At 40.7% G+C, this 26,794-nt stretch overlaps 1 protein-coding gene across 3 annotated transcripts in view; it reads right to left on the bottom strand.

Annotated features, from left to right (window-relative positions):
- Positions 1 to 6,844: 6,844 nt before the first annotated feature.
- Positions 6,845 to 26,794, bottom strand: part of AFAP1 (actin filament associated protein 1) — a 120,318-nt gene continuing 100,368 nt past the window's right edge. The window contains exons 11-19 of one of the 3 annotated variants that reach the window (XM_063335942.1): positions 25,683 to 25,828; positions 21,975 to 22,092; positions 20,209 to 20,466; positions 18,317 to 18,431; positions 16,634 to 16,798; positions 15,877 to 16,067; positions 15,007 to 15,168; positions 13,571 to 13,621; positions 6,845 to 10,876 (exon numbers count right to left, since the gene is read on the bottom strand). In XM_063335942.1, the coding sequence (XP_063192012.1) occupies positions 13,619 to 13,621; positions 15,007 to 15,168; positions 15,877 to 16,067; positions 16,634 to 16,798; positions 18,317 to 18,431; positions 20,209 to 20,466; positions 21,975 to 22,092; positions 25,683 to 25,828 (1,158 nt within the window). In that variant the 3' untranslated portion in view covers positions 6,845 to 10,876; positions 13,571 to 13,618. The remainder of the gene's footprint in view (positions 10,877 to 13,570; positions 13,622 to 15,006; positions 15,169 to 15,876; positions 16,068 to 16,633; positions 16,799 to 18,316; positions 18,432 to 20,208; positions 20,467 to 21,974; positions 22,093 to 25,682; positions 25,829 to 26,794) is intronic. The other 2 variants (XM_063335940.1, XM_063335943.1) reach the window with 2 other exon arrangements.

Here is a 26,794-nt window from a genome sequence, read left to right as displayed (position 1 = left end):
AGGGAAAACATAATCAAATGGAGAAGTATGCTTGAATTCTCCCCTCTTGATCCCAGTCATTTCTGAGTTGCTTTTCTCTGATTGTGGTTCTGCCAGTATGCTGGGTTGATGTCAAAAGGGGTTTAACTCATTTTTATCCTCTTCTGTATGGCTGAGAAAAAAAACACAAGAAAAAATTTGCAGAGGAATAGCAGATTGGAAGAGGTGGGGAACTTGATCAGCTGGCAGGGCGCTTTGGGAAGCTTCCACTTTTGTGCTTTACTTACCACTTATTTTTACAAATATGCACTGTGATTTACCTTTCCATTAACCATAGATATATGTCTTTCCAAAAGGGGAGGTGGTCACACCAGAGCATTGCAATTGTGGTTTTAGGGGACATCAACTATCACCCTTCCTCACCTAAATGAAATTGTCATAGTATTATTGCTCTGTATTTATGAAGCCACACTAGGAATATAAATTCACCCTGGATTAAGTATTGGAGGAAGATTTGGAGAGATAATGAGAGTTGGAATGGGAGAATTTTCCATTTTAAGGATAAAGGATGAATACTGGCATATTTACAGTGCATCTGTGCCTGTTTCAGCACAGGTGGATCCAGAATCTCTCATTTCAAACCTGGACAGATAAATCATATGGATTTTGCTGGCATTACCCATGTGAACAAAATTGGCCAGTAAACCGAGCCCAAATCATATTTTTTGGCTAATTAGACCTACAGCTCTTGGTAAAGATATGAAAGCCAATAAAGGAAAAACTAACCTTGATATACTTGGGGAGATTCACAGAGCATTTCTCACTACCCTGTTGTTCACGTACAGCATTATTTATTTGGCACTGCAGGGCCAAATTCTACCCTAATTTATGACCATGAAGTTCCACGGCCTTTGTCAGTTCAGCTTTGTGTTATGGCAGAAATCTTCCTGCCCACGGTGAATTTGAAATGCAGCTGCAGGCTAAGATCCGTCATTGCATTGCTGCGTCTGTACTCACGCAGGGGATGGGCTGGTTTTCACCTCTAATTCTTATTCCCGTGGTTAGCAAGAGAGTACACCAAGGCAGAACTTAATTTTTGAACTACTTGCACCTACTTTTCCAGAATACGATCAACAAATGCTTAATACTGTGTTTCTAACCAGATTTCTGACAGAGGAGCCCTTCCAACCCGTGTAGAGCTCTTAGTGGGCATCAGTGTGCTGTAGTCCATACCTTTAACATACCTGACTACGCAGTCCTCTCCTTTTGCCTTCGCACATTCTAGTATTTGTGAAAACAGTACATGCCTTTTCCTAACTTTGTTTCAGGAGACCTTGGCTTTGAGCAGGTTTCTTTCTATACGTTATCAGGGCTAAAGGGAAGAATGGAATTAATCTGTAACCGGTGCATTGTCATAAGTGGGGAAAAGTGTTATTTGTATATTTTTGTAAATATGTAACATTTAATGGCAGTTTTGTAGTGACGTGCTGTTTTTGAGAAAAAAAATAAATCAAATATATGTTTGAATATGCTTAATGTAACACTTAACTGTGATTCAATTGCACAATTAATAGCTTAATCAAAAGTCTTGTGCAATATGTAGTGCACACACATAACCAAGTATCTGTTAGTGATCCACAACCAAGGTTTTGGCAACTCTTAACGATGGCGATGAACTGTGCGGTGCAGTTTATCACAGTCTCTTTCAGCTTCCAAACATGTAGCAGGCAAACTACTGTATACGTACCTGTGTACTCCACTGCATCCAAAGGTATGCATTTGTCCTGAGAACCTGCACTACAGGTTTTTCTTTAATAAAATTTGGTTCTAAACTATTGGTTGCTTTGTTTTTCTTGTGAAGAATTTCTTGGGATTTGTGGAGGGAAAATGGTTTAAGCAGCCCCCGGAGTTTGTGTGTGTGTGTGCGTTTTGATTTGTCAGCAAACTACTCAACTTCAGCAGCACCTCCACTTGAGCCGCTCCGCTTTGTCCTCCTGCACTGCAGCTTCAACTCCACAAGGAAAAGTCCTTTTTTCCCTAGGAGCGGAGTTGAGCTGCAGTATAACTGGCGTGAGGGTGACACTCTGTGGTGAGACTGAAGCCATGCAACTGCCCTTGAAGAAAAAGAAACATTCTCCTAGAATCCCACTGAATCAAAGGCTGAATATTTCTGTCTAGCTAAAGAATTAGAGAATTAAGCCGGTTTTAACCTTGATCTCCCTGTAACAGAGAGCTGTAAAAAGAACGAAGCTCTGTGCATTCTTCTGCCCTGCCCATGTCTTTATTCCAGTCTCTTCTTCCACTTTTGTTGGTTTCTTCACACACCACCTGCTCCTCATTTATTCTTTTTGCTTTATTAACTGCGTTGTCTTTCCTTTATCCCGCTCTCTTCCTGAAGAGCTGCTTGTGCTGTATAGAAGCTGCATCCTCCTTGCAAAATTGAGGGGTCTGCAAATCAAAACTTGTCCTTAAGGTAGCTTTATGCAGGGATCGGGCCCTGGCTTTTAAAATGCTCTCTGATCCTGGCAAGTGCTCTCTATCTTTGCCAAGGTCACTGAATTTCTAAAGTCAGAACGTGGCGCGCGTCCCTGCAATTGGGGCGTTCTTCCCTGCTTCAGAGTTTTGAGGTGAGCTGCTGCTGGCTGGACTCCGATTTAGAATTGGCATACAGTTTTGGGTTTGCTGCTGTTCAGCTTGGCCTTCCCAGGGGAAGCCTGACACTGGTAAAATCCAAACTTAGTTCTTTTCACTGCCTAACGCCCACAACGGGGAAGAGCAGAGACATTGCCAAGCGTTGTGGTTGTGGATGTGCAATGCGAAGTCTCGCTAAACCTCATACTGGAACAAAGCAGCAACATAAACTATTGTCTGCCAATTTTTTTAATTAGCCATAGAAATTTTATAGACTACACTGAGGTTTTAAATGGGATGAATGGATTATTTATTCATGGAGTGGGTATATTTTGAGGATCAGAAGAGGGGTAATTAGAAGGAAAAATTTCCAAAATATAAGTTTAAAATTAATTTTCTCAGTCTGCCCTAGTGCAGCAGTTTCTCATAGTCCCTGACGAAGGACTTAGCAGCCAGAGGAACCCCTGGGTATGGGCTATATGATCCTGCTCTCTGGCACATCGCGCTGAACGTGAGGCTGGGTTCAGAAATGAAGCTTGAGGCTTTCCCTGCTTGTGTAACTCCGCTAGCAAACATGTTGGTGGTTGTCATTTTAGGTTCTCTAATCCTCTATTGTGGCTAGCCGAGACTTTAAACTGCAACTTATCACTAAAAAAGCCGCCTGTTGAATCTCAAGCGGCTACGTTTCATCTTCCAAATTTAGTGCTCTGATATAAATAAAAGCAAAACCAAAAGAAAGCCTAAAGTCTCTTATTTTTAACGATGTTCTGATAGCTCTTTCTGAGGAAAGCGCCTCAGTTGGAAGGGCAGGAGTGAGAACAGACACGGACAAGATGTTTCCATAAATGAGACACCAAATGAAGGTTGCTAATACTTAACCTGAAGGGCTACTTTACTTCAGAAACCAATTTCCGTGGAAAAAAGGATAAGATGATCACTCCACTACTGTTTCCTTTGCTGCGCTCATCAAAGCCATATTAATTGCTATGCTATTTTGAAGCCTTGCTGGTTTCAACATCATCATAAATTACATCTCTATAATAAAACTTCTGAGTCATAAACACCAGCCAATATTTTTTCCTGTTTTCCACGAAGACACTGATTTCTTTTCCATTTTTTTCTTTTTGTCATTTATGCCTTGAAAGATGCTTTTGCTTTCATACGATTCCAGCTGCTGTGGTGAAAATGTTACTGTACTCTGACCCTCGCGGCTTTCAAAAGCTGAAGGAAAATGCTACAAATGCTGCTCAGTGTATTTTTGATGTGATAAAAGGGTCCGCTCCCACCATCACACCACAAGTGGACCTCCAAAAAAATCGGAAAAAGCAGTACATGCTAAAAAACCAGGTTAAACGAGTAATAATTGAAAGAAATAATTCAGTGACAGCAATTATCAGTCTGTTTACAAATTAATAATGAAACCAGGAATGAAGCTTTTCACTTAAGTTCAACTCAGGACCATGTAGCTGAAATTCTACTGAGCTATAATTCTACAAAATCTACTAGGAAAATTATTTCCTTGTCATACAGAGAGATTATGGAAGAGGAATATCCTTGATGTAATTTAATTATTTCAATTACCTAATATATTTGGAAGGAATGACATTGCATTGTCTTGATCTTAAGACAGATGCTCTCTTTAAAAATCAAATTGAAAGGAAGGTGATACATTATTTTATAGGGGAGAATGCTTTTGTAACTGCTGGTGGGAAAAATTAAATAATCTTTTATCAATGAAACCAGCTTAATTTATCAAAACCAGTATGGCAGGGGAACCAGGGGGAAGCACAGAAGGACACTGACCTTCCAGCCTCCATCCACAGTGGACCTGGACCTGCTTCCGAGCTGGGAGCTCTGTGCTTAATAGACCTAAAGTAATTCTTTTCTGCCATGAATTTTCTTTGTTGTTTACGGAGCTGTAGAAGCTTTTAGCATCCATAAAATTCTGTGGCAACAAGCTCCATAGCTGAATTAGGCAGTGAGTGAAAGTACCTCTGTGTAGCGGTTTTGAGCCTGCCCCATTAATTTTGATACCCTCAGAGTTTGTACCGTTAGTGACAAGGACTATTTTATTCCCATGTCACATTCTACTGCTGATTTTTATAACCTTTTAACATATTCTTTCCCCTACTCAAGATACCTTTTTTCACACTGAAAAGCCCTTATCTTTGTTTTCTCTTTAAATTTAATTGTAAAAAACAGTATTATTTTTCCGTGTATCATGAGGTTTCTCTACTTTTGGATCTCTTTCTTAGTCTTGTACCATCACCCATAGGGATTTATGTATTTATGACATTCAGGGCCCAGATTTTGGATAATGTTCTATAGGTCCTAAAGCAGACGATGGATCGATCAGAGCTGGTAGGTCGGCGTTTTTCTTCTTTTAGCGCTTGTTTGTACAAGTTCTTGTGCATAGCAGTTGTTTTAGTGTTATCTTTATCAATGGAAACATTTGGTGTCCTGGGTGACAGGTACTATTACAGCCCACGATGCTTTGTTTTAGATCACAGGATATTTGACATGGGATGTTTTTTGCCTTTTTTTTTTTTTTTTAATTATTGTTACCGTGCAGTACATGGATGTTTTCTTGAACCTAACTGTTAAAACTCCATGATCATCTGTGCGTGTAGTCAGAGCTATTTCCGTGCTCAAAATTAGCTAGGCTGGTTTTTTGGGAATTTTTTTCTTCTTTCCTTACGGTTCTTTCTACACTGAATTTATTCTGACGTTTTAATGACCGGTGAAGTTGTGAAAGGTATTTCTGGCAATTCTGGGTAAAAAACCCACTAAAGAGCTTTTAGTGTTATTATCCTGAATAAGTAAATAACAGCAAATTTTTCATCTTTTTTTTTTTTTCCAATTATTTCAATTATTCTCATATGCACAAGGCTCAAACCCTAGCCCTATGGGATCCCAAGGCTGACTGGAAAGACCCAAGCCAGCGGAAACAGAGATTTTATGCCCTTTTTTTTTGTTGTTTACCAACCAGTTATTTATCCTATTGTTTTGTTGTTTGTTTTTGGTGTTTTTTTTTTTCCTTTTCTCCAGTAGCTACTTAAATCTTTTTAGTGACGGACCTTGTCAAAAGCGTGTTGAAGAAATCCAAGCAGAATATGTTCTTTCCCTGGATGCTCATTAACGGCCTCACAGAGCTCAGACTTCACGAGCAATGACACTCCAGTATAAAACTTGTGTTGACTCTACCCCAGTACAGTGATTTCTTAGTCTGTTCACTAATGCTTCACTTCATTATACTGTCAATTTGCCCAGTACAGCTGTAAAAGTCTGCGTTCCCTGATTTTTTCCCTCTCCATTCAAAAAATAGTGTCACATTTGGCATCACTCATCCTCTAGCAAGGAGCCCTTCTTTATAAAGCCCTGTGCTTAAGTACTGTAACGAGGGGTCTGATGGTGCTCAACTTTTGCACAAATTAAAAAAAATATATAAAAAAAGAAGAACTTAACATTAAAGCACTGCACGTGGGTGCCCACCTGCAAGAATAAACCACAGTGGAGTAAGTTAGGTGTTGGTACGTTCTTTCATATTGAATGCCTTTGAGATGCAACTGGGTAGACCAAATATTAAATGTAGCTTATAGAAAAAGACTAAGATGGTCTTTAAGGCTTTTTTAGGCCATGTGCCTGAGTAACTTAAAGTACTCATTTTCTAATTTTTGCATACATATTACTATACTACAATAATAATATATATTATATAGTACAGCTAGTCTAAATATATATTTTTATATATTAACATTTTTTTTTACAACTTGTCCTGTATATATATTTTCTACAGACATTCTTTCTCTAGAGAAATACTAATAATTTGCTTTGCTTTTGAGGTGGAAAGCTTTTTAATTGCATGAAAGGCAGCGAAGTGTTAAAAGCCTTGATTAAGCAGACAAAAAGTCGTGTCTACTTGAGACACAATTCGTATTAGTTATACCACCATCAGCTGCTTTACATATGCTGACCACCTTTTTCTCCTGACATCCAGGAGGTTGGGATTACAGAAAAGAAACCAATTAGGCTACTTTATAATACCGCTTCCCTGGGTTTGGTAAAATGAAATGTATTTTCTATTTAAGCATGACATTTGGTAATAATTTTAGTGTAATGGGAACAAGAGTTAAATCTAGGAAAAGCCACAAGGAGTAATTATGGCTTATCGCTTGTCAATCTAACCTGCCAGTCATCTATAAGGAATTGCTACATTCCTAGTTAATTAGCACAGTTTGATTTTGATCTGCTTTAATTTCTGAGAGGTAATTTTTAGTGTTTTACAGTTTTACATTATTTATTAACGGGGCTGATGTCTAAGCCATCTGATGCAGTAACACTAAGTAAGCGGTAACTTCTGCTCTGAGCATTAAATACATTGAACGTCCATTTGCCGTTGCCAGGCTGCCCCTTAGATAGACTGCGTTCCAGTTGCAGAAGGTCATCACAAAGTTAAACGGGGACAGAACTGATAACAAAAAAATACTAAATGTAACCTGTCCGTTTTTCAACTGGCTGGCAGGGGAGAATGGTACTTGGTTGAGGATGACTATTGCGGGTGTCCTGCTAAGGTGCCACCTACTTCTTATACTGACAAAGACCAAGAAACAACAATGCAAATACTTCTTTCTTTGACAGGTAACTTTATTAATAATGGTCTTCGATGTGTCGCACCTACCAGGTGCCAGTCTTTTTTCACACTCTGCAAGACTTTCTGAAGAGTAAACTAGAAAGGCATAAAGTTAGTTGAAGCTACTAAGACACACATTTGAAGATGGGTCTGTTTTGGTCTTTTTTTTTTTTTTAACAGAAGTTTCCATGAACGTGTGTCAAAAAACTTAAATACATTGAGAAATACAGTAGAAAGACTATATTTACAGTCAATTATAATGGGCACTGCCAACATATCCAATAACAAAAATAAAACAAAAACTTTTTTCATGTTTCTTTCATGCTTTTTTTTTTTCACAGAGATTTTTAAATATGATTTTGTTTTTTAAAAAATACAATAAGGAAATAATTACATTCTTCATATGAGAACATTATTTTACAACATACAGCCTGGGCCAATTAATTTGAAAGTGTCTTTAACAAAAATTGATACTAAATTAAGTATTCTCCGTTTCAAAAATCAAATTGCCACAATCATTTCATTAAAAAAACACCTTTGATCCCCCAGAGTTATGATCTTTTTTTCTTAAAAAAAGCATCATAAAAAACAATTAAAAAAAGCACCTGGTACAGTAACAGGAGTTTGTTGAGGAAGCGCAAGTGTGATGTTTTCTTAAAAGACACAGAAATGGTTAAAAATACTAGAGTTTTCCTTTAAAACAAAAGTCATGCTGCTCTATTGCTGACTTTGCCTGGTGAACCTGAAATCTAAAAATGGTGAAAATACAAGCTCTGTCGCTTTTTATAAAAAATTGTACAGCAATAGTACTATTCAAGAAAACAGAGTCTATTTCACAGCACCGAATGTGGTCTATCGAGAGGTTACTTCCCGAGGTTTTTTTGTTTTCCTTCTTTCAAAACCTTGGCCATTATATAGAACAGAGGTGTCATGAATGCAAATTGCGGTGGTACCGACGCACTTATACATTAGAGAATGTCCTTATGCATTAGAGACGTACAGTTACAGCACGTGGCAGGCTGGGGTGAAGGGCGGCGGTGCCTTTATGGAGCCCTTGCTGCAGGAAGGGCAAAAGACGCTTTATTTTGCTGGCAGCCCCTGCTGCAGCGGGAGCTCTAGGTGCCAAGGGCGCTAGAGATGCTGAGGGCGATCAGCATCTACGGCAGAGCAGAAGGCTGTGGCACCAAGGCTGAGGTTGTGTGCACGGTTCCAGCACCACACAATTTCTGTTGGGACAGAAATTTGCACGTTTCTATCTCCGACATGGATTAAAACCTGTCCTTGCCAAGGGTTTATTTTTTTTCCATAGGATATGGAGGGTGGAAGATACAATGGGTAAAATATTGGGTAAACAAGATAAAGTGATTTGGCTTTTGACTACTCGGCATTACTTGATGCGGGACCACTTCTTAATGGCAACTGTTACATCATTGCAAACGTTGACTAGAAGCCTAATTTGCATCATAAATATGTACAGATATAAATTAAATATTTATTGAAATATACAAATAAATAACTTAATTTGAAATAAAAAGCCTAAATGAACTTACTTTTGCTTCAAATTTGTTTCTGCTAATAATTATGGGAACTTGATACTGTTTAGTTCATAGTCATACAGCATAGAATGTGCCCTCCACTTAGAGAGTTAGTAAGTAAGCAGATGACCTAAAATAATATAAAAAAATCCTATTTCAGTGAAAACCACACTGACACTTGCTTCCCTACTGTATCTGCATTCCTGTTGCACTTTGTACAAAGCATAGTCCCAAGAAGCAAAGAGCCTTCTCTCATGTTGGGCCCCATTTCTGCTCTGCTGAGGTCAATGGGATCCCTGGCACTAACTGCATTTGGCAACAGGACACAGCCCTGTGTCCCAGTGGCCATCAGGCCTCTCTGACGGCTCTGTGCCTTCACATCCCACCTGCTCCTGCGGGAAGCCCTCTGGCATCCAGCTCAGCTGGGAATCCCAGTGTACCCTTCAAGAGTCACGCACCTACTCCTAAAGGTAACTATAGGCTGGGCCATAAAGGGATGTGATCCTTGATAACTGCTGTCTTGCCAACGTCTGTGGTTTTAATTGCAAGTCTTAACTATCAAGACTCCAGCCCTAGCATCTGTAATTATCTCGAAGTATGAGTAGTATTTTAATTTTTTTAATTAAAGTCATTTTCTAGTCCTCACAGCTGAGGAGAGAAAGAATCTTGAGGATGCGATTGAAGGCTCTCCAAAGGCTTAAAAAAAGCACAGAGAAAAAAATTAAAAGAATCCAATAAATTGTATGATTAGGTTGTGGTTTTTTTTCTGTCGCTTGCTCTCCTGATTTTTTAAAGCCAATCTTGAGATTTTGAAGGACTTTAATTGGCAATTTACTGCGTGTAAGTTCTCAGGACTGACATGGATGGATACAAAGAACAGATTTCTGTAATTTTACAGACTAAAATGCAAGACGCTGTTTCCTAGTAAACAGAAATGGACTCCTGTCTAAGAAAATCCCCAATTCTTTGTAAAATTGTTTATAAAAGAGTCTGGAAACTATCATCTTTTCAATCCATCTTCCTCAAAAATAATAGCTGAGGTCTGAAAAGATGAAGGAAAATAAGTACAGCAGTGTTCTATAACTCAAGTTTAACAATATTATATTATAAAAAAAAAAACAAAACAAGACTGACTGCATAAGCTATTCTGAGTTGCCATTATCTGTTGAGGATTAATTTCAATTACATTTTCTTTTTCTTTTTCAAAAGTATAGAAAAGAAGTCGTATCTAAAAATACCTGTTTGCCTTTTAAAAAAAATCAGGAACAAATCATAGTTCGACAACATGACCTTTGAAAATGACTGGTGCTTCAGAATAGTAATAAAGAGAATGTACTAAAATGCATTTTTCTCAAAGTATGGCAGCTTTTTACCTCCCAATGACAAAAATCACCTGTCTTAACAGTATCCAAAAAATGCTCCACAGCTGAGTCGTGTCAGCCCACGGTCTCGCACCAGCGTAGAGGACAGTGGCACTGAAGAGCTCCTGCCTTGCCGGCCAAGCAAGCCATGCCATTGCTGTGAATACAGTTCTTCCGTTTTCTTTTGCCACGTGAACAGCTATCAGCAAAGTGACCGCGAACGAGCAAGATTTTGCTCAGCCACCTCTGTGGCAGACCTCGCAAAGGCGGTTTTAACCTGTAAGAGTACTTCTTATCCACCATGATTTCACATCGGTCTTAACGCACCAGTCTTCAGTGGTGTTCGGGCCATCTGACGCGATATAATTAACATTGCTGGTCTATGCTGGTTCGGCAAAGTAAACTTCCAACTGCTACTTTATGCTCCTTTTTAATTACTATGCTTGGTTCGGGTTTTTTTTGGTTTTCATTTTCTTTACCAGTGAAGTTGGAAATAAAGAGTTACAGCTAATAAAAAGGGGCACACGTAGTTACACAGCAATACAGTAGAGGGAATACAGGCAAATTAGCGCCAAGCTACCATTAACTTAACAGAATTATAAAACCTCTTATGTTGTATCGCTTGATACCACCTTTCAGATGAGTCTTTTGCAGCCTACGTCTTGGTCCATAATAGGTAAGGCCTTTATGGAAAGTGAGTGGTTTTGCTGTATTTATGTTCCATTTTTCATCTCCCATTCCTGGAAGGTGGGGGGGGGAGAAAAAAAAGATACGGAAAATGTTAGAGAAATCAGGCTATTTCAGTGATGTCATCAGATCTGCTAAGCCAAAGCCAGCTGAGGTCAGTAACAGTTTTTCCACGAACTTCACCGAATCCAGGCTTCTGCCCACAAATTAGTTAGGGAATGCTAACAAGTACGTCCTGGTAGCGTCTGTGCGCAGCTTCCACCCCTCCGCAACTATATACGGCAACTTTTTCTCTAGCGCAGTGCAAATAAGCCATGTTTGTTTGATGCAAAGGGTACGTAGGGAAAAACTTCACGCACCACAGCTGGTCTGAAGCACTCAGCTGGAACTGAGTAAGAGAGGGGCTGATTTAGCAGATCGGGCTTTCTAACCTACTTGCACGGGACGGCAGGAAGCACTCAGTATTTCTCATAGCCGACACCAAGTCACTGCTTTGCTCTTCAATTTTTTATTATAAAACTCATGGCAGACACACATTTCTATGGCTAAGAAGGGCGACTTACTGAGGTAGAATGACTTACAGGCAGGGCAAAGAAAAGCAAGTTAGTTACTGCTGCATACATTCCCCATGTACGCAACCCAAGTCGAGCTATTGCTTGGCAAGTTAAAGAAATCACTTTGCCTTTCTGTGCCTCAGTTTCCCCACCTGTCAGCTGAGGACAACGACACCTACCGACCACAGCAAAGCACGTAACCTATAATGCTGTCATCCATATATCTCAGAGCAAGGTATTGCCGTTTCTTCTGCTACACAAGGGACAATCATGGGATTCCTGCAGGTAAACACCCAGTTAAATCAAACTTGTGGCTCTTGACTTGAGGAGCAGAAGAGTTGAAGAGGGATGGGCTCAGCCTAGGGCATCCGCACTGTACTTACTCCCTGAAACACACCCTGACAGTGATCAGGAAACAGGGAAGACACGGAGGAGTTGGCCTCCCGCTGAAGTAATCCCTGTGGAGCGACCGCCCAGCTGTTCCTAGCCAGGCACCGGGGTCTGCGGATTCCTCTCCCACCCATCGCCTCTGCAGAGGTACTCTGCAGGCAGCCTGCTGACTTGGCTCCCAACTTGAATTCCTGAATTTAACACTCATTCCACAACATTTAAGAGCTCTGACTGAAAACGGTTACTTATGCATGTAAATATCTGTTTCTGCTGCTGAAAGCAGTAATAGCATTAGTTTGGCTGAACAGCTGCATGACCGTGACACCTCTTCAACCACTGTAAAGCAACAGTAAAGGTCACAGCTGGTGGCTGTTTTAGCAATATAAGAAAAAAATCCTGGGTTTAAAGCATGTAGACAATAATTTTTTATTATTTTAATCTTGTGGGGTATTTTTTCTTCATTTAAACGGTACTTTTATTAAAATACAACGTATTTTAATTACTCAGTTTTACATTTCAAATTATGGTAAACCTAAACTTAAAACACAGTATTGGTAAAAACTCAATTATTTTAAAAAGGATATTAAATGTATATTCTCTATGCGTATGCTGCCAAAGCTCTCAAGGAAGTCGCTGGTTAAGCAACTGGGAGGAGAATTTTGCTAAAAGTGTTAAATAAGCTTTGAAAGCAGTAGCTTCTTTTGCAGGTGCAGAAGGAACTTTTTCTTTGTTTCCATTTCCCAGGCAGGTTCACGCCAGTTAAAGAATGTTTAAGTCAACACTGCCAGCCTGACTGGGAGCTGGGGCACCGGGAGAGCGCTTTTTCTCCTCCAGTCCCTGAACATGAGCAAAACGTAAGCAGCTGACCTGACATTCACCAGCCCACCAGTTTTAAAAACAGATCAGAAATAATCATTGCAGTTTCCTTGCTGCACATAACAATTTGCTTTTAGAAATTAATTTGAAATGTGAAATATTTAGATAATTGTTTTTCTTGCACAGCAAGGATATTTGGAGTATTTTTACTTCCGTGGGAATGCTACTGCAGAATATTTTTTTTCCACGTTTTAATACAGTCTCCACTTCCAGACAAGTAGAGATTAACAAAATTACATTTTAAATGCCTTCTGGCTTCTTAAAAATATGCATTATTACTTTCTAAGAACATTTAAAAGCATGTTACAAACAGAAAAGTTAAAACATCTAAATATGTGTGTAGGTACAGCATATGTCCTAAAGAGTGCATCCCCAAATTCTGCTAGTCCTTAGATTTAACACTAGATCTGTCCTCCTGCTTCTCTCTGTATTTACCCTTTTGTGATGTGCATATGAGAGGAGAGAGATTTTTGGTGGAGCAGCTTCCAAACCTCCCCCCTCCCTCCACCTCCCCGAGGCGTCGCTGTGCCCCACAGCGCTCCCGGGGCAGGCTGCACCCCACGCCTTGTGCCTCAGCATCAGCATCAGCATCTGCCCTAGCAGAGAGGGGCACAGTCTTGTGTGGGCTCCGGCGGTGACATCAGGGTGGCTGCAAGCACAAAGCTGGCTGGTGAACAGACTCGGCACCCTTCGTGCAAGGAAAGAGCAGGGAAGGAGGCATTCAGTGCATTCAGATACATATTGCGGGGGGGAGGGGGAAATAATCTGACGGGTTGAACGCTTATACAACTCCCTCGTAACACTGGGAGATGTGCCAGTGGCTGAAGATGCAAGCGCTAGCACGGCCGTGGAACCTGTTTCACGCCCCCAGGTTGCACTGACATCCATGCGTGGAGAGCCAAGTAAGTTCTGCTCTGGGATACTCACGTGTGACGCCCTTTCTTTAGCCACATCTACGAGGCCTGGGCTCACGCATCACTGCAAAAGGCCAAAAGAACTGAGAGCCAGATTCCACCCTCGCACATGTACATTTAACTCCCCCTGGAAGCGGGCTGTGCCGCAGATGCATACCTGATGGCAGACTTTGGCTGCAGCTCCTTGCAAATGGGCTGAGCACGGCTTGGGTTGCACTATCTAATTCAGCAAAATTTCACTCTTAATATTTCGTGCGTGAAGTTTTAGGAAAAAGCTGTTAAAGCTGAATTGGATACTTCTGAGTTGTTTTTCCCAGGATGGGAAATATGCATAGTAGCTCCATATCCTTTCTGATTAGCCTAATCCTATATCCAAGATTCCTCTGCAAAGGAGCTTGACCGACCTATCGTGCCATCCAAAGCACGGCGATATCAAACAACACAGCAGGGATTTTCCTGTATAGCATATGCTGAGCATAAAAAATGTACTACAGCTGGAAGGTATTCTTTACGCTAAAAATGTTCAGGTTTTTATAGTGTCCTGGATTCTCCAGCTGTAGTGAATAATGGCTGGCTCTAATTAATGTGCCTGTCCAGCATGTAGCACAAATCCACGCTCCCTTTCTTAAGGACTGTGCTCTGCTAGACCGTATTCCCTGAGTAACGCTGTGCTAACATGCAAATCTAAGACACAGTGTATAGCTAGAGGTGGTATCTTCATGAGACAAATTAGGCCATAATTGGAATACACAAGCTTCAGAGCATGTGAATCCTTCTTCAGGTTAGGAACAAAAGCAGCAAACTTCGAAGTCAAACAACTGAAACCTATTACCCTGAGTTTAATTATTCTTACTTGAATTGAAATGAATGAGGCTAACTGGCAGAAAAAACAGTCGGTGTCCATGGAAAGGATGGAGGAAATGGTGGCAGAAGAAGGGTGGGAAAGCTCTCACATAGGTACAGTGGGAGAAGTAATTCATGGCCTGGGTAACATAGAGAGGTTAAAGGGGCCGGGAGGAGGAAACAGAGAGATTAGGATGTGCCACGAAACCAAATCATTTATTGAGATGATGATTTTTCAGTATCTATCTACTACATTGAGGTGCCAGGCTCATTCTCAGTCACTGTAAACGTATATAATCTCAGTCACTGTAAATAATGAAGATGTGTAACAGAAGTTACTTAAAAAAAACCCCTATATAGAATACTTCATTATTACTACTCACCAAGTCTCTGCAAAAGGCTCCCCAAAATCAGCAGTATTTATGTTGTAATACAAATAATTCAGATATGGCACATTCTCTTCTTAAGGCTAAATTTCACCCACAGAAGCAGCAGGAACCGATCTTTCCCTCTCTCCTCTGTCCCGGTCTCTCCACGAGCAAGTAAGACTTTTTAAGAAAGCAAGAAAATGTACAGAAAAAGAAAACTAGACATAAGTCTTCTCACCTTTGCTTTTCGAAGGACATGGCCTCGACATGGAGAATTATTTGACGAGGGAGGTCGCTTCAGAGCTGCTGCGCTGTTCACAGGGATTGAGCATTCGGTATCACTGGTATCACAACTGGAGATTGGAGAGTTCTCCAAAGTTCGGTGCTTGAAAATTGGAGACTAATGAAGAGGGAAAAGCCTACATTGAGTTTCCTCCAAGTAGTCACACGGGCAATGTTTCCTATCAAGACTTAGAACTGCAGATTTTTTTTTAAGAAACCATATTCATAATAATGATGGATAAATGAAAAAGAGGTTAGAACAAAAGAAAACGAAATGGTGTTGTGTTCTGTGATGAAAATTAAAGCTCATTTTCTGTGATTAAACAACATTGGCTGATCCTGAGGAACTGACACATCCCTCTCTGGTCCTTCTGATGGCTGCTTCTGACACAGATCTATAGCATAAGCCAGGACTGCCATGCTCCATCATGAGCGCAGGAGAGGCAGCCCTTGCAAAGGGGACAGGGGACCGGCACAAGTGGGTCTCCATCACTGCACCGTGACTTGGTGCATTTAAATCTCCCTGGGGTGGAGTGGGGTGATGTCTCAGTTCGTGCACTTGTACAGTCACGGAGGGCAGGGAGGTGTCAGCTTTTGCACATTATCCCAACACATGCTGCCTGTGATTCCCATGTCTACCTGCTCCCCGCTGCTCTAGAAAGTACACCAGATGTAGCTGAAGAATGCAAATATCAGAGAAAGGCATTTAGTTCTGCTCTTATTTCCCGGGCTTAATAAACCTTTTGAAAACTCTCAGTTCCCACACATTTTACCGGAGCTGACAAAGCAGCGTGCTCCCAGCCCATGGTGCTGGGATTTTGCATACCTGTGGGCTTGATGTTCCTGATTTGGGCTCAATAGCCAAGCCCAGTGTGATGCCGCCAGCCAAGGCTTTCTTAAGGCTCTCCTTCACCTCGGTCAGTTCTAGCTCCAGGTTTACACGCTCAGCCTCCTTCTGCTTACACTCCTCTTCCAACTTCTTTAACTTGTCTTCAAGAACCACTTGGGTTTTTCTGCCTGTCATCCACAGCAATGTTGTTATTTCAATAAGAAGCTTAAATTGTCACATACAGAATTATTTTCTTTTAAAAAAAGTAAGGAATAGCTTCTCTAAAAATCAGTGACACCACTAAAAAAGTTATGTACTTTGCAAAAACCACTTTTTCTTGTAAAAAGTTTAGCAACAGAAATCAGATGCCTTCCCTAGGTTCCTAGTATAGTTTCAAATGAGCATTTGTTTTGTTATTTTTCCATGTCAGGAAAATATAATTAGCCAGTCACAACAAAATTATTCCCATGTTCTGCTTGTCTGAAGTCCCCATCAGTGTCATTTCATAGGTGTTTATATATATACACACATGCATATATATAAAACATGTATATAAAATAAGTATATACACCTGTACATATATATAATATATATATTTATGTTATATATTTTATATCTACATAGAAAGCAAATACAGACATTACAGAGTACAATTTAACATCAAAACCAAACCTCACCTAGTGACAGAATACAAAGCTATTTGGATAATTAAGCCCACCCAGGGCAGAATTCAGCACAACAAAGCACCTCATACCAGCATTGACTTCAATGGCAGCGCGAAGATCTTTTCTTTCTTTTCGGAGCTGGGCCAGCCTATTCCGGAGTGCTTCTTTCCTCTTTAGCAGCTCCTCCTCTTTGCTTTGTAACCTCTTTGCATCTGCCTCCACACGATTCTTGCCGTATTTGTACTGCTCTGCATCTGTATGTATCAGATTGTAGTTATTTATGGTTAAAATTAACAGTAAAACTATAAACTATTGCCTGAGACTGAACATCACAAGAAGCATGTCATGATTTGAGACACCGGTTTGCCATCCCTCTTCCACTGGCGTTTTCTCAAGGTGCACAATTCACGCTGAGTTCTGCAGCAGAGCTACATAAAAGATACGGGTCAGTTTGCTCTGTGCATTTATGCGGGGAAGATGAGATATGCCAGTTACCTTATAGTACCTTGGTTCTGAAAAATGGCCTTGCCTTTCTGTGCAGTTCAGAGGAAGGAAAAGAGGCTCCTCTTTGGCTCCGAACCCTTGATTTTTAATTGAAAGGGGTCAGAGGAAAAACCACCTGCCTGCCCTTATACCTGGGTTCCGTTCCTATTTCAAGTGCTTAAAGCACACATCTTGTCTCACCTGACATAAGAGAATACAAAGATGTTCTCAAGTTTTTCTACTTTAGAGCTTTCTTTTTCTTTTTTTAATTTCCCATATAAATGCTTTTATTTCATGGCTCACATCTATCTGTGGTCTAATTTATATCCCAGACCCTTCTATACCTCTGCTCCAGTTGCAGCCTCAAAGAAAATAGGTCAGCTAAAAGATCACGTTGTCTATCTGCATATCTGAAGGCAAAGTCAACTAAACCATCCCTGACAAATAGCTGTCAAACCAGTTTTAGTTGGTCATTAGTAACCGAGATGCCTCTACTCCCACAACTATCTTTTCCAGTACCAATTGACCCACATGGTTCAAAAGATACATACTTCTTTCCTGAAGTCTAACCCAAAATTCTTTTGTGGCCATTAAATCCACGACTTCTTAAAAATTTATCATGGGATTAAAACCCCACATTCTCTTCTTCTCCAGCAGAAGCCATCTTTTTGAATTCATATTTTAAAATTATGATTATAGTTCTTTTTTGTCTTTTCTTCTTTAAGCAAAGCAATCTCTGTTAGGAATTCCCTAGAGGCAATTCGCCTCTAGGTGAGAAGATCCCTCTTTCTGAAGCTGCCACTCACCAAGCTCTTCTCTCTGAGGAAGCTTTTAAGCTGTGTGGTTGTTATACCTTTTCTTTTTCATTAGTGGTAAGAGTGCTTCCACTTTTGACCAATACGATACAGTGTTTGCATGTGTTTCTCAGCTCCTCATATGCCTCTTCCAACAGGAATACAGATTTACTCTCTGCCTCAAATAAATAATAATCATCATTACTCTTTTTTTTTTTCCTGCTGTCCTCACGACTTTGCAGCCATGGGTCCACATTTCATATTTATCATTCTCCATATGACAACCCTTCATCTCGTGGCATGGCTGGAGTACTAATGACTCACCAATGCAAACAATATCTCCTATTCAAAGTCTTGATGGGCATCTCCCGCTCAGCCTCTCAGCCACAGAAGAACTACAGCGGTTCTTTATCTTGTTTGCTGAGTAAGACAGCTATTTTGGGTACCCTCATGACTGCATTCGCAAGTGAGGCAGCAGTGAGGAGACATACTTACTGGACGCGGTGCGCTTCACACATGACACCGATTCAGTTTTCTTCGGCTGGCTATTTAAAGTTCTCCCTTTTCCAGTGATCCCGTTAGCGGTCACAGGAGGCTTCTTGCCTTTAAACTGTTTGAAAACAAAAGTACAAATGGGGTCCAGCTATTCCTGTACCACTGGCATCACAGTCACCCTTTCATCAAGGGCAAAGCTCAACAAAAAGCCGCCCGCTCAGAGAGCCTTAATAGACTGCATTGATTGAGCTGGAGACGACACTTCCTCCGGAGATACCGTCTTGAGAGCTGCCTGCTCAGCGGCAGCCACTCCAGCAATCACAGGATAACAAGGGGATGAACTCCCCAGCTCTGGTGGCATCATGGTCTCCAAGTTATTTAAAACTCTGGCATTTACTGTATTAAGAAAGCCATTGTGAGGCAGAAAAGTTGCACCTTTGAATACACAGTATAGAGTCTTGAAACACAGGTTTGTCAGAGTTAATTTCATATAGAAAAACCCAACAGGGTTTGCCACACACAAATTCAACACTCTTTCTTATTTACTATATGACCTTGCCATCCTTGTGGTGCATGGATTATTTTTTTTTTTTTTTCAAAAAAATATAATTATTACACATTTTTAAATGTTAGGAGTTAGCATATCAATTTCCTCTAATACAACTTCCAGCTACTAATGAAAAGTTTTTCTTAATTATAAAAACCTCTCACAATGACCAGATGAGTTCACAAGATTACCAGAAACAGCACATTTCATGTCCCAGGGGCTTCCATTTAGAGGGCTCCCCTGCACTGAACTAAACCCTGGGGAGAGCAACACTGTCCTTGGTTAAGGGTAGCATTTCCGTGGGGGATGCCTTTGCCCAGCACAGGGCACACGTGTGCCACGCTCTCGGCACCTGCTTCCAAAAGCTTTTGAGGACTGAACTTGGCGTGTAGCAAAATCTGCTGCTGCAGCCTAAGATCAGGGCAATTTTTGCTCGGGTCTGTATACATTCTGCAACTTCACTGAATTCTAATATTCCCATATGAAGTTTTTATAGGGGTTAAGTGAATTAACACGCAATATGGCAGGTATTATTCAATGGAACCATTTATCTAACTGTTCCACTTCAGATTAGATTAAAAACCACTCATCTTTGTGATACATTCACAGGCTTATGCCAATGACCAGCTTTTGGAGACTGGCTACGGGCTTTGGAGAAGGTCCCTGTGTGGCTGCGAGCGAGGTTTGCTCTGCCCCCCAGCTGGGATCTGCCTGACTGCTATTGAGACTGAGCACACAGGATTTCATTTCTCTTTCGCTTCGCTTTCATTTCAGCTGAGGTCCAGAAGCCTGAGGCTGTCCTCAGAAAGTAGCATAGACATAGGCTTAGGTTTTTTTAGGGGAAGAAAATAACAGTCAGTAATTTAAATATGGTACATACACACTATATACAATATAACTTAGAACAGACAGGATATAATATATGTTACGATGTATATATTTTCACAATATATATAAAAATAGTAATATAATATACAGATCAGTAACATTCTAGAGAAGCAAATTTTCTGTCATGGCCAAGTCATATTTGTCTTTTATTTTTTTTTAAGCCATCACTGCCTAAGGGGACAGAAGGCATCCAGACATGCACTCAGGTTAAGTTTGAAGGTCACATCTATATTTTTTGTTGTTATCCACAATTTGTAAATCACCAAGAACTTGTGTATCAGCATTTACAACTTAGCAAACCTGTTCCATTTGCAGTGGGCCCATGACTAGGCTCCAAGCACTTCGGCGCTAAGACTAAGGGACTGAAGTAGCCCAAGGCCCTTTAGATAACAAGCAGATAAACAGAACAACAACAAAAAAATTAAAAAGCTTTGTTAAGTATTAAATAGTACAGTACCTGGGAGCCAGATCCCCTCCCCACAGCAGAGGTATTAGTGACAGACTGAGCAGAAGACAGATTGGATGAGACAGGGTATTTGTAATGGTTAGAGGAGAGTTTGTCAGTAGATAACCTATTGGGCTTTCTGTCAGCTGGCGGATAGCGCGCAAAGATTTTTGGAGACGGCAAGTTATCGTACAGGCCTGCGTTATCATAAAGCATTTCTTCTCCAATGTTCCTGCTACGAGAAGAAGGAAAGCCATCTTCTGGTTCCCACTGCAACACATACACTTTGGCAGTTAGTACACAATTCACCATGCAGCACCTCCTCAGCAAAGTGAAAACATTAGTAATCCTTTTGACCGTAGCAAGCCCACGGTGTTTAGCAAGTATATGCTTATTGCTTCTGTTTGAATCAAACTATTTAGAAAGAGGAGGGGAGGACACAGTGTGGAAAGGAAGCATTGCATTACATGGCTCGTAGGCTCAGTCCGGTGCATTTTCCATAGCGGGAGCAAGCCGGCACTGCCCTATCACCCTTGCTGTTTCACAGACAGCACCTTCCGTTGTTAGCTCTAGCACTGAGGGGGCACGAGCAGGCTTTGTTAACAGAGGGATACTCACAGACATCACAGATGGATCTGTGGGATTAAATCTGCTACATGAGTTGTTAAAAGTAATATGGCCTAACAGTTAGCAGAAGCCAAAAGGGTTTTTTCTTTTTTCTTTTTTTTTTTCCCCCCCCTTTCTTCAGGCTATATGTCTTTCCAGTGAATACCAGCTGCTGGTATGCTTGTATTACATTTTATTTGCTGGAGAATTATTGTTCTGAGCTAACCAGCTAAAATAGCCACAGGCCATTCCTTTTTTTTGCTTTTCTTTTTTTTTTCTTTTCAGAAAAATGGAAAGCTCAACAACAATACTCCAGTGATTCATTCAATTAATCTTAAAAGAAACCAACCTTGTTGTCAAATATCCTTCCTTAATCCATCCTGGCCGTGGCTGTACACTACTCATACAAAGGCAGGAGCACATCCAAGACCTACACATACAGACTACTCACCACACATGTGGTCGTGCGTTGGTCCCAAGAGGGGCCTTCTACCATCTTTATGACATTACTAATACACGATGGAGGACTGAACTTGCAGTCCACTTCACACTTTGAAACTCTGAATTTCTCTGGAGTTCAGCCTGGGGGGGGGGGCGCTTTATGAAGCAGCCCAAATGAAGAGCTGTAGCTCCCCTGTAAATCTTTTTGAGGACCACATATATGTGTTAAACCCTATTACACATCTGCCTACAATCAGCTCTGCAAGTTATGAAGATGGCAGGGAACACTGTGGTTCTCCTTTGCGATGAGCAGTACCTGCTGTCATGAGGAATGCAGCTCCAGGGACTAAGAAGTGTTTGGGTTTTGGGTGGTTTTTTTTTTTCAACAGACACCAAAAAATGCCTGGTATAACTGAGTCCTTAATTTTGCCAGGTCCAGTGTGATCTAAAAAGTACCCCCTCGAGTGAGTATTATATTCAAGGACTTGGCAACCAATCGTCAACAGGCAACCGCTTTCTAAATGCACGTTGGCTCATGTGCAGGTTAATGTAAACAATATGTCCCACACCCCTAATACTCTGTAGGTGTGAGAGAAGTTTGCAGCCCCCAATCAGAAAAATAGGAGTTCATTTGGAAGCTACCCAGTGGGGCTTTTTAGATAATATAATTTTCAGATGTCCATGCATTCAACACATGCAAACCATTCGTTCTGTGCAAATTCAATTCTTACCGATCCATTTATGCAGGGAACATCATCGTAATGAAGTGCCATTCCACTCGGACAGGCGTAGCCATTGGCAGTGCTTCCCCGATACGGATTTGTAGATATAACTCGCCTGTTCATAAAACTGAATAAAGCAAAATAAAAATAATAAAAACCAGCACTTGAGCCTAAGTCTAAATGATGATTCAGTGGTATGTTCCCTGTATCCGATTATGCAGCCTGGAAGCACATATCTTCTCACTTCCTGCAAGAAAGCTGCGGACAGTTTTCTTTCTTTTGCTACTCACATGTTGCTGCTAGCAGCCAATATTAAACCATATGTTCCTGTCCTCCGTTCTTACAGCGGGGATACGACTGTGTGGAAGCCAGGAGGGCAACAGCTGTAACTGCTCAGTGGCATGTTTACATGGGAACCTGCTGATCTATGTTATAAACCAGCTTGCCAGTGTCCCATAAAAGTTCCCTTGTTGTCTGCATCAGGGAGAAGCAGGTGTTTCTGGGTGCATGTGTGCTCCGGGGGGATGCGAACTTAGGAACTGGGAGAGAGCAAAAATTTGGAAAAAAAAAAAAGTGTTACTGATGAAATCTAAGTTAACATTTCTATCGAAATTTGCTGAATGTTTTCTTCCTCAAAATCTGGGAATTTTTCATTTCCGTATCAGCACTTTAGGCTGGGTAGAGTGTGCAGAATGGCACTATGCTTCCCAGCTCGGGGTAACTGTGCATGCAAATACTCTGTGTGTTCATTCTTGCTGTATTTCAGCCCTCTGGACACTTCAACAGGGGGAGAGAGATATGTATATGCATATGCATATGTATATGATATATATGTATGTTTTATTTGTTTCACCCTCCCTCTCCAAAATCAACATTGCAGCTTGTTTTACTGTAATTCTGCAGAACACATGCAAGATACCATGGACCACAACGGGCTTTGTGTCGTGAGCAAAGACCTAACGGTGTGGAAAATGGCAGAATCAGGCCCAATAGCAGTAACGACCCCGAGGGCAAGTCTCCCTTTGTAGCAACTGCTAAAATTGAACGAGGTATAGAGTGAGATCCCAAATAATTCCTATAGCTTCAGGTGTACGTGAATGGGAAAACAAAGCTTTCCATCCCAAACAATGGAACTATTCAGACTCTGTGCTGACATTCATAAAATATGATAAAGCCCTACTAAAGCAGAGAGGGTCTTCTGTAGCGCTGGCTGCAGCTCAAGAATGCTGTGGTTTCCAACAGTTGCTTTCTTTTAGGTTTGGAATAACATGGAGTCCATTGAATTTCTCATTCGGAGGGAGCCAGACCTCATCCAACTGCGGCTCACCTGAGCCGCGGGAGATCCGGGCTCACAGGAGGAACAAACCTGCCCAGTTCGGTGTGAACCTTTCAGGGCAGGGCGAGGGTGGAATATTCATTAGACAGAAGCTTTTCTTACTTCAAACAAACAAACAGCAAAAAGCCCTAGATAAATTCCATGATAAAAAATGTTTTTAACTTTATCACATCTCATACTTTATTAGACATTATTAAAGGGCTGCATTTGTTTACTGTTCCTCTTAATGAAGAACATTGCTCAAGTGTTTCTGGTTAGTCTGAAGGACTGCATTTGGAGTCACTATTGTATTTCTTTCTATTTAAGTAGCTTCGATGAGTGTGATGCATAATAACCATGTCTGAAAACTAGGATATTCATTTATGACATCTGATGCACCTGTAGTAACTATTTCCACCACCAAAGGCAGCTAAGATTTATCTAAGTATCTGCAAACACTTCAGAAGCATTATTTCACTAAGCCTCATTAATCCTGTTTACAGATGAAGCCATCTAAGCTAATTTTATTATGAAACTGCTACATGAGAAAGGAAATGGAGAAAACCTGCTTGGAAGCATTTTTTCTTCAGCCTGGCCTAGATATCTAATGATTTAGATGAAGAAAATTCATGGGACTATTAATGAAGAGCTGATCGTTTTTGCAAAGCACCAGTCTCAGGAACCGAATAACCAGTAACCCTGAAGTGACTGTGCGACAGTCAAAGCTTTAATGATAATTGCAGTTCATTTGGAATACTAATATTCAGGGCAAGAATAGTATTTTATTAACACTTAAGTATCATTGTAATTTCTCCTCGTTTTCTAGGAGTAGTTGAAAATCAGCAGACAGTTACTCTAGTTGCTTATCAACAAGCTCTTACAGTCTTCTAAAGACACGAATGAATTTTAATTAATTCTTAATAGCGGAGTTCTGCTATTTTGCAGGTTGTTTGACATTCCTTGCTAACATGTGGCCCAGTTGCATATGTTTTTTCACTTGGCTCCAATTAATATCACATTTGTTCAGAAAAGGAAAGCGAAGCAGTATTCAGGGGGAAAAGGGTTCCATTCTATTTCTTTCTTAAGTGTGGTTATTGCTAGCTGCTGACTGAAGCAAAAATACATGTCAACGCAGGATAAACTTTTTGAGCTCTATTAACTTCAAAACAAATATTAACATAAATTGTAAGCTAAGTGCATTTTGATACTATCGAAATTATGTGGTTTTCACAAAACTGGGCTTGTGGTAACATTCGGTCACTTGGATCTCTATCAGAAGTCATTCAAACTGCATCCTGAATAAGCTGCCCGTTTTCCCTCATTAAAGCCCTCTTAACACCTCGCTAATGGCAAGACAATCTTCTTCTGGAAAACTCAGAAGCTTTTGCCCATTTTTCTTTGCATTTTCAGTCTGCTTAAAGGTATGGTGGGCAGATGGGGGTGTGATTCTCTAATATATTAAGTCCCACGACTTCCAAATTTGTGTGGGGCGTCTCATTTTGCAGTGAGACGGGGGATGACGCCTTTGCCAGCTGTTTTCTCAGGCCACCCGCTTTCTGACCCAAGGAAACCACAGGGTACGTATGCAGCGGGACATCCCGCCTGTCCCAACTGTTCCTTCACTCCGTCTCTAAACAACCTCATCCAGCCAAGGAAAAATGAGTGTCTCTTCCCACCAAAGACTGCTTTAATGCCTAAACTGATTTGAACATGTAAATCACTATATATGCTAAGTATGCATTACTTTTCTTAGCACCGGATCAGTAATGGGGAATTCACTGCGCTGATTTGCAATTCAAACACAGTTTTCGTGCTGCGCCCTAGACACCTTCCCAATTTCCACCTTCTAAATTAAAAGCCAGAAATTAATTGGACTGGTGTGAGCTTGATGAGGTTTTTAATTAATCATAAAGAACTTGAGAAGGAAACACTAAGAATGTGATTATCCAAGACTTAAATTCGCTATACATTTTTAGTGTACAGCATATACTGGCCAATATATGCTGTACTTATTGGCTATATGTACAGCAAATACAGCCAATAGATAAACGTGAGCTACATAGCTACATATTTCAGTATATTTGTCCTCTTCCAAGGATAGTTCTAAGTCCTCAGGCAAAATAAAAGATTAAAATATAGCATTTGATAAGGAGACTTACTGAAAAAATGAGTAAAGATTTGAGTAAAGTTGGATGGTGTCTGCATCTTTTATGGAACTTAGCAGGATGCCAACATGATAATCATGAACACATCTAACATGCTGCGATGCTGAAACACTTCAGGAGCTCAATATCTGGCAAAGGGGGAGGTGGATTTTGATAAGCTGTCTTGGCACTGGAGTTAACACAGGGATATAAATTCTCAGAGTACTGGAAACACCCGGGTAGCTGAACACCTCTCACCAGAAAGTCTGTTTGGCCGCCTGGATGACACTCGCCGTCATTTCCACGTCGATGTAGTCGTAGTGCAGAGCTCCAGGGTCTGTCGAAGACCCTGTTTCTGCCAGCAAAATTCCTATCCACCTGCCCATGTCTTCAGAGGAGGACGCCTGCAAGGAGAGGGCAAGAGCATCTGTCAGGTCGTTAGTCTGCCACTGAACTGAGCATTATTTCAAAACGGCGCATTCTTCTTGGCTGACAAATTGCTGCCACCTTGTATGAGAGGCTTTGGTTTATCTCTGCTGAACTCCTAAAAACCCCAGGATTTCTTATTAAATGTGCTTTTCTAGAAGGAGGCACTTTAAGTAAGCTATGTGCTCATCAGTTATGATGTAATACAACGTGGGCAATCTCCAAAAAGGAAGAAAAAAATAATCATTTAAAGCTAGTGGACTTAGAGTCAAGCCATGCTTATTCTAGACGTCAGAAAATTGAAAGCTATAACAGAATTATTTTCCTATGCTAGGCTGGGGGATTTTAGTTAGCATGACTCCTGAGAAGAAAATGTTAGTGCTAAGCAGAAACGAGGCAGGGGGGTGAGAAATGAAATAGTAGAAGAGATTTTAATGTTATTTTTTGAAAAATGCCAATACATTTGTCTAGATGATGGCATTCATTTTCCTAATGTCACATGTACAAACGTGAATACTATTAAAATAATTTTTAAGTTTTCATGTTTTGCTTCAAGTCACCAATTGAGAAGTTAAACAGTAGCAAAATAAATAACGGAAAAAGGGAGGAGGAAATTGCGGTTTCTAAATTTCTCATTCTTTTGAAATATTTCATTGCCTTTCACAGTTCCTTGAGCCGCTTTCCAGTTTTTCAGCTTCTCTGAACTGCTCACATACAACAGGCCTGGTTGTGAGACCATCGTGACCTGGAGTCAGAAACCCAAAGCGGTCAAAGTGTCCATCCTGCCACTGAAAGGAAAAGGTTGCCTCATTATGATACTTATATTTGGCTTTATATTATACTTGGTGTTGTGTCTTCTCATTTCAGCTTTGAAAATATGATGAATAAAGCCTCCTAAAAAATCCTAACCCGCCTAACACAGATGAAGGTATGACCTTTGTAGT

Source organism: Chroicocephalus ridibundus, chromosome 5, assembly GCF_963924245.1.
Source record: "Chroicocephalus ridibundus chromosome 5, bChrRid1.1, whole genome shotgun sequence".
NCBI classification, from domain to species: Eukaryota; Metazoa; Chordata; class Aves; order Charadriiformes; family Laridae; genus Chroicocephalus; species Chroicocephalus ridibundus.
Note: the sequence above shows the minus strand (reverse complement) of the source record. Positions and strands in the feature narration are given on the sequence as shown.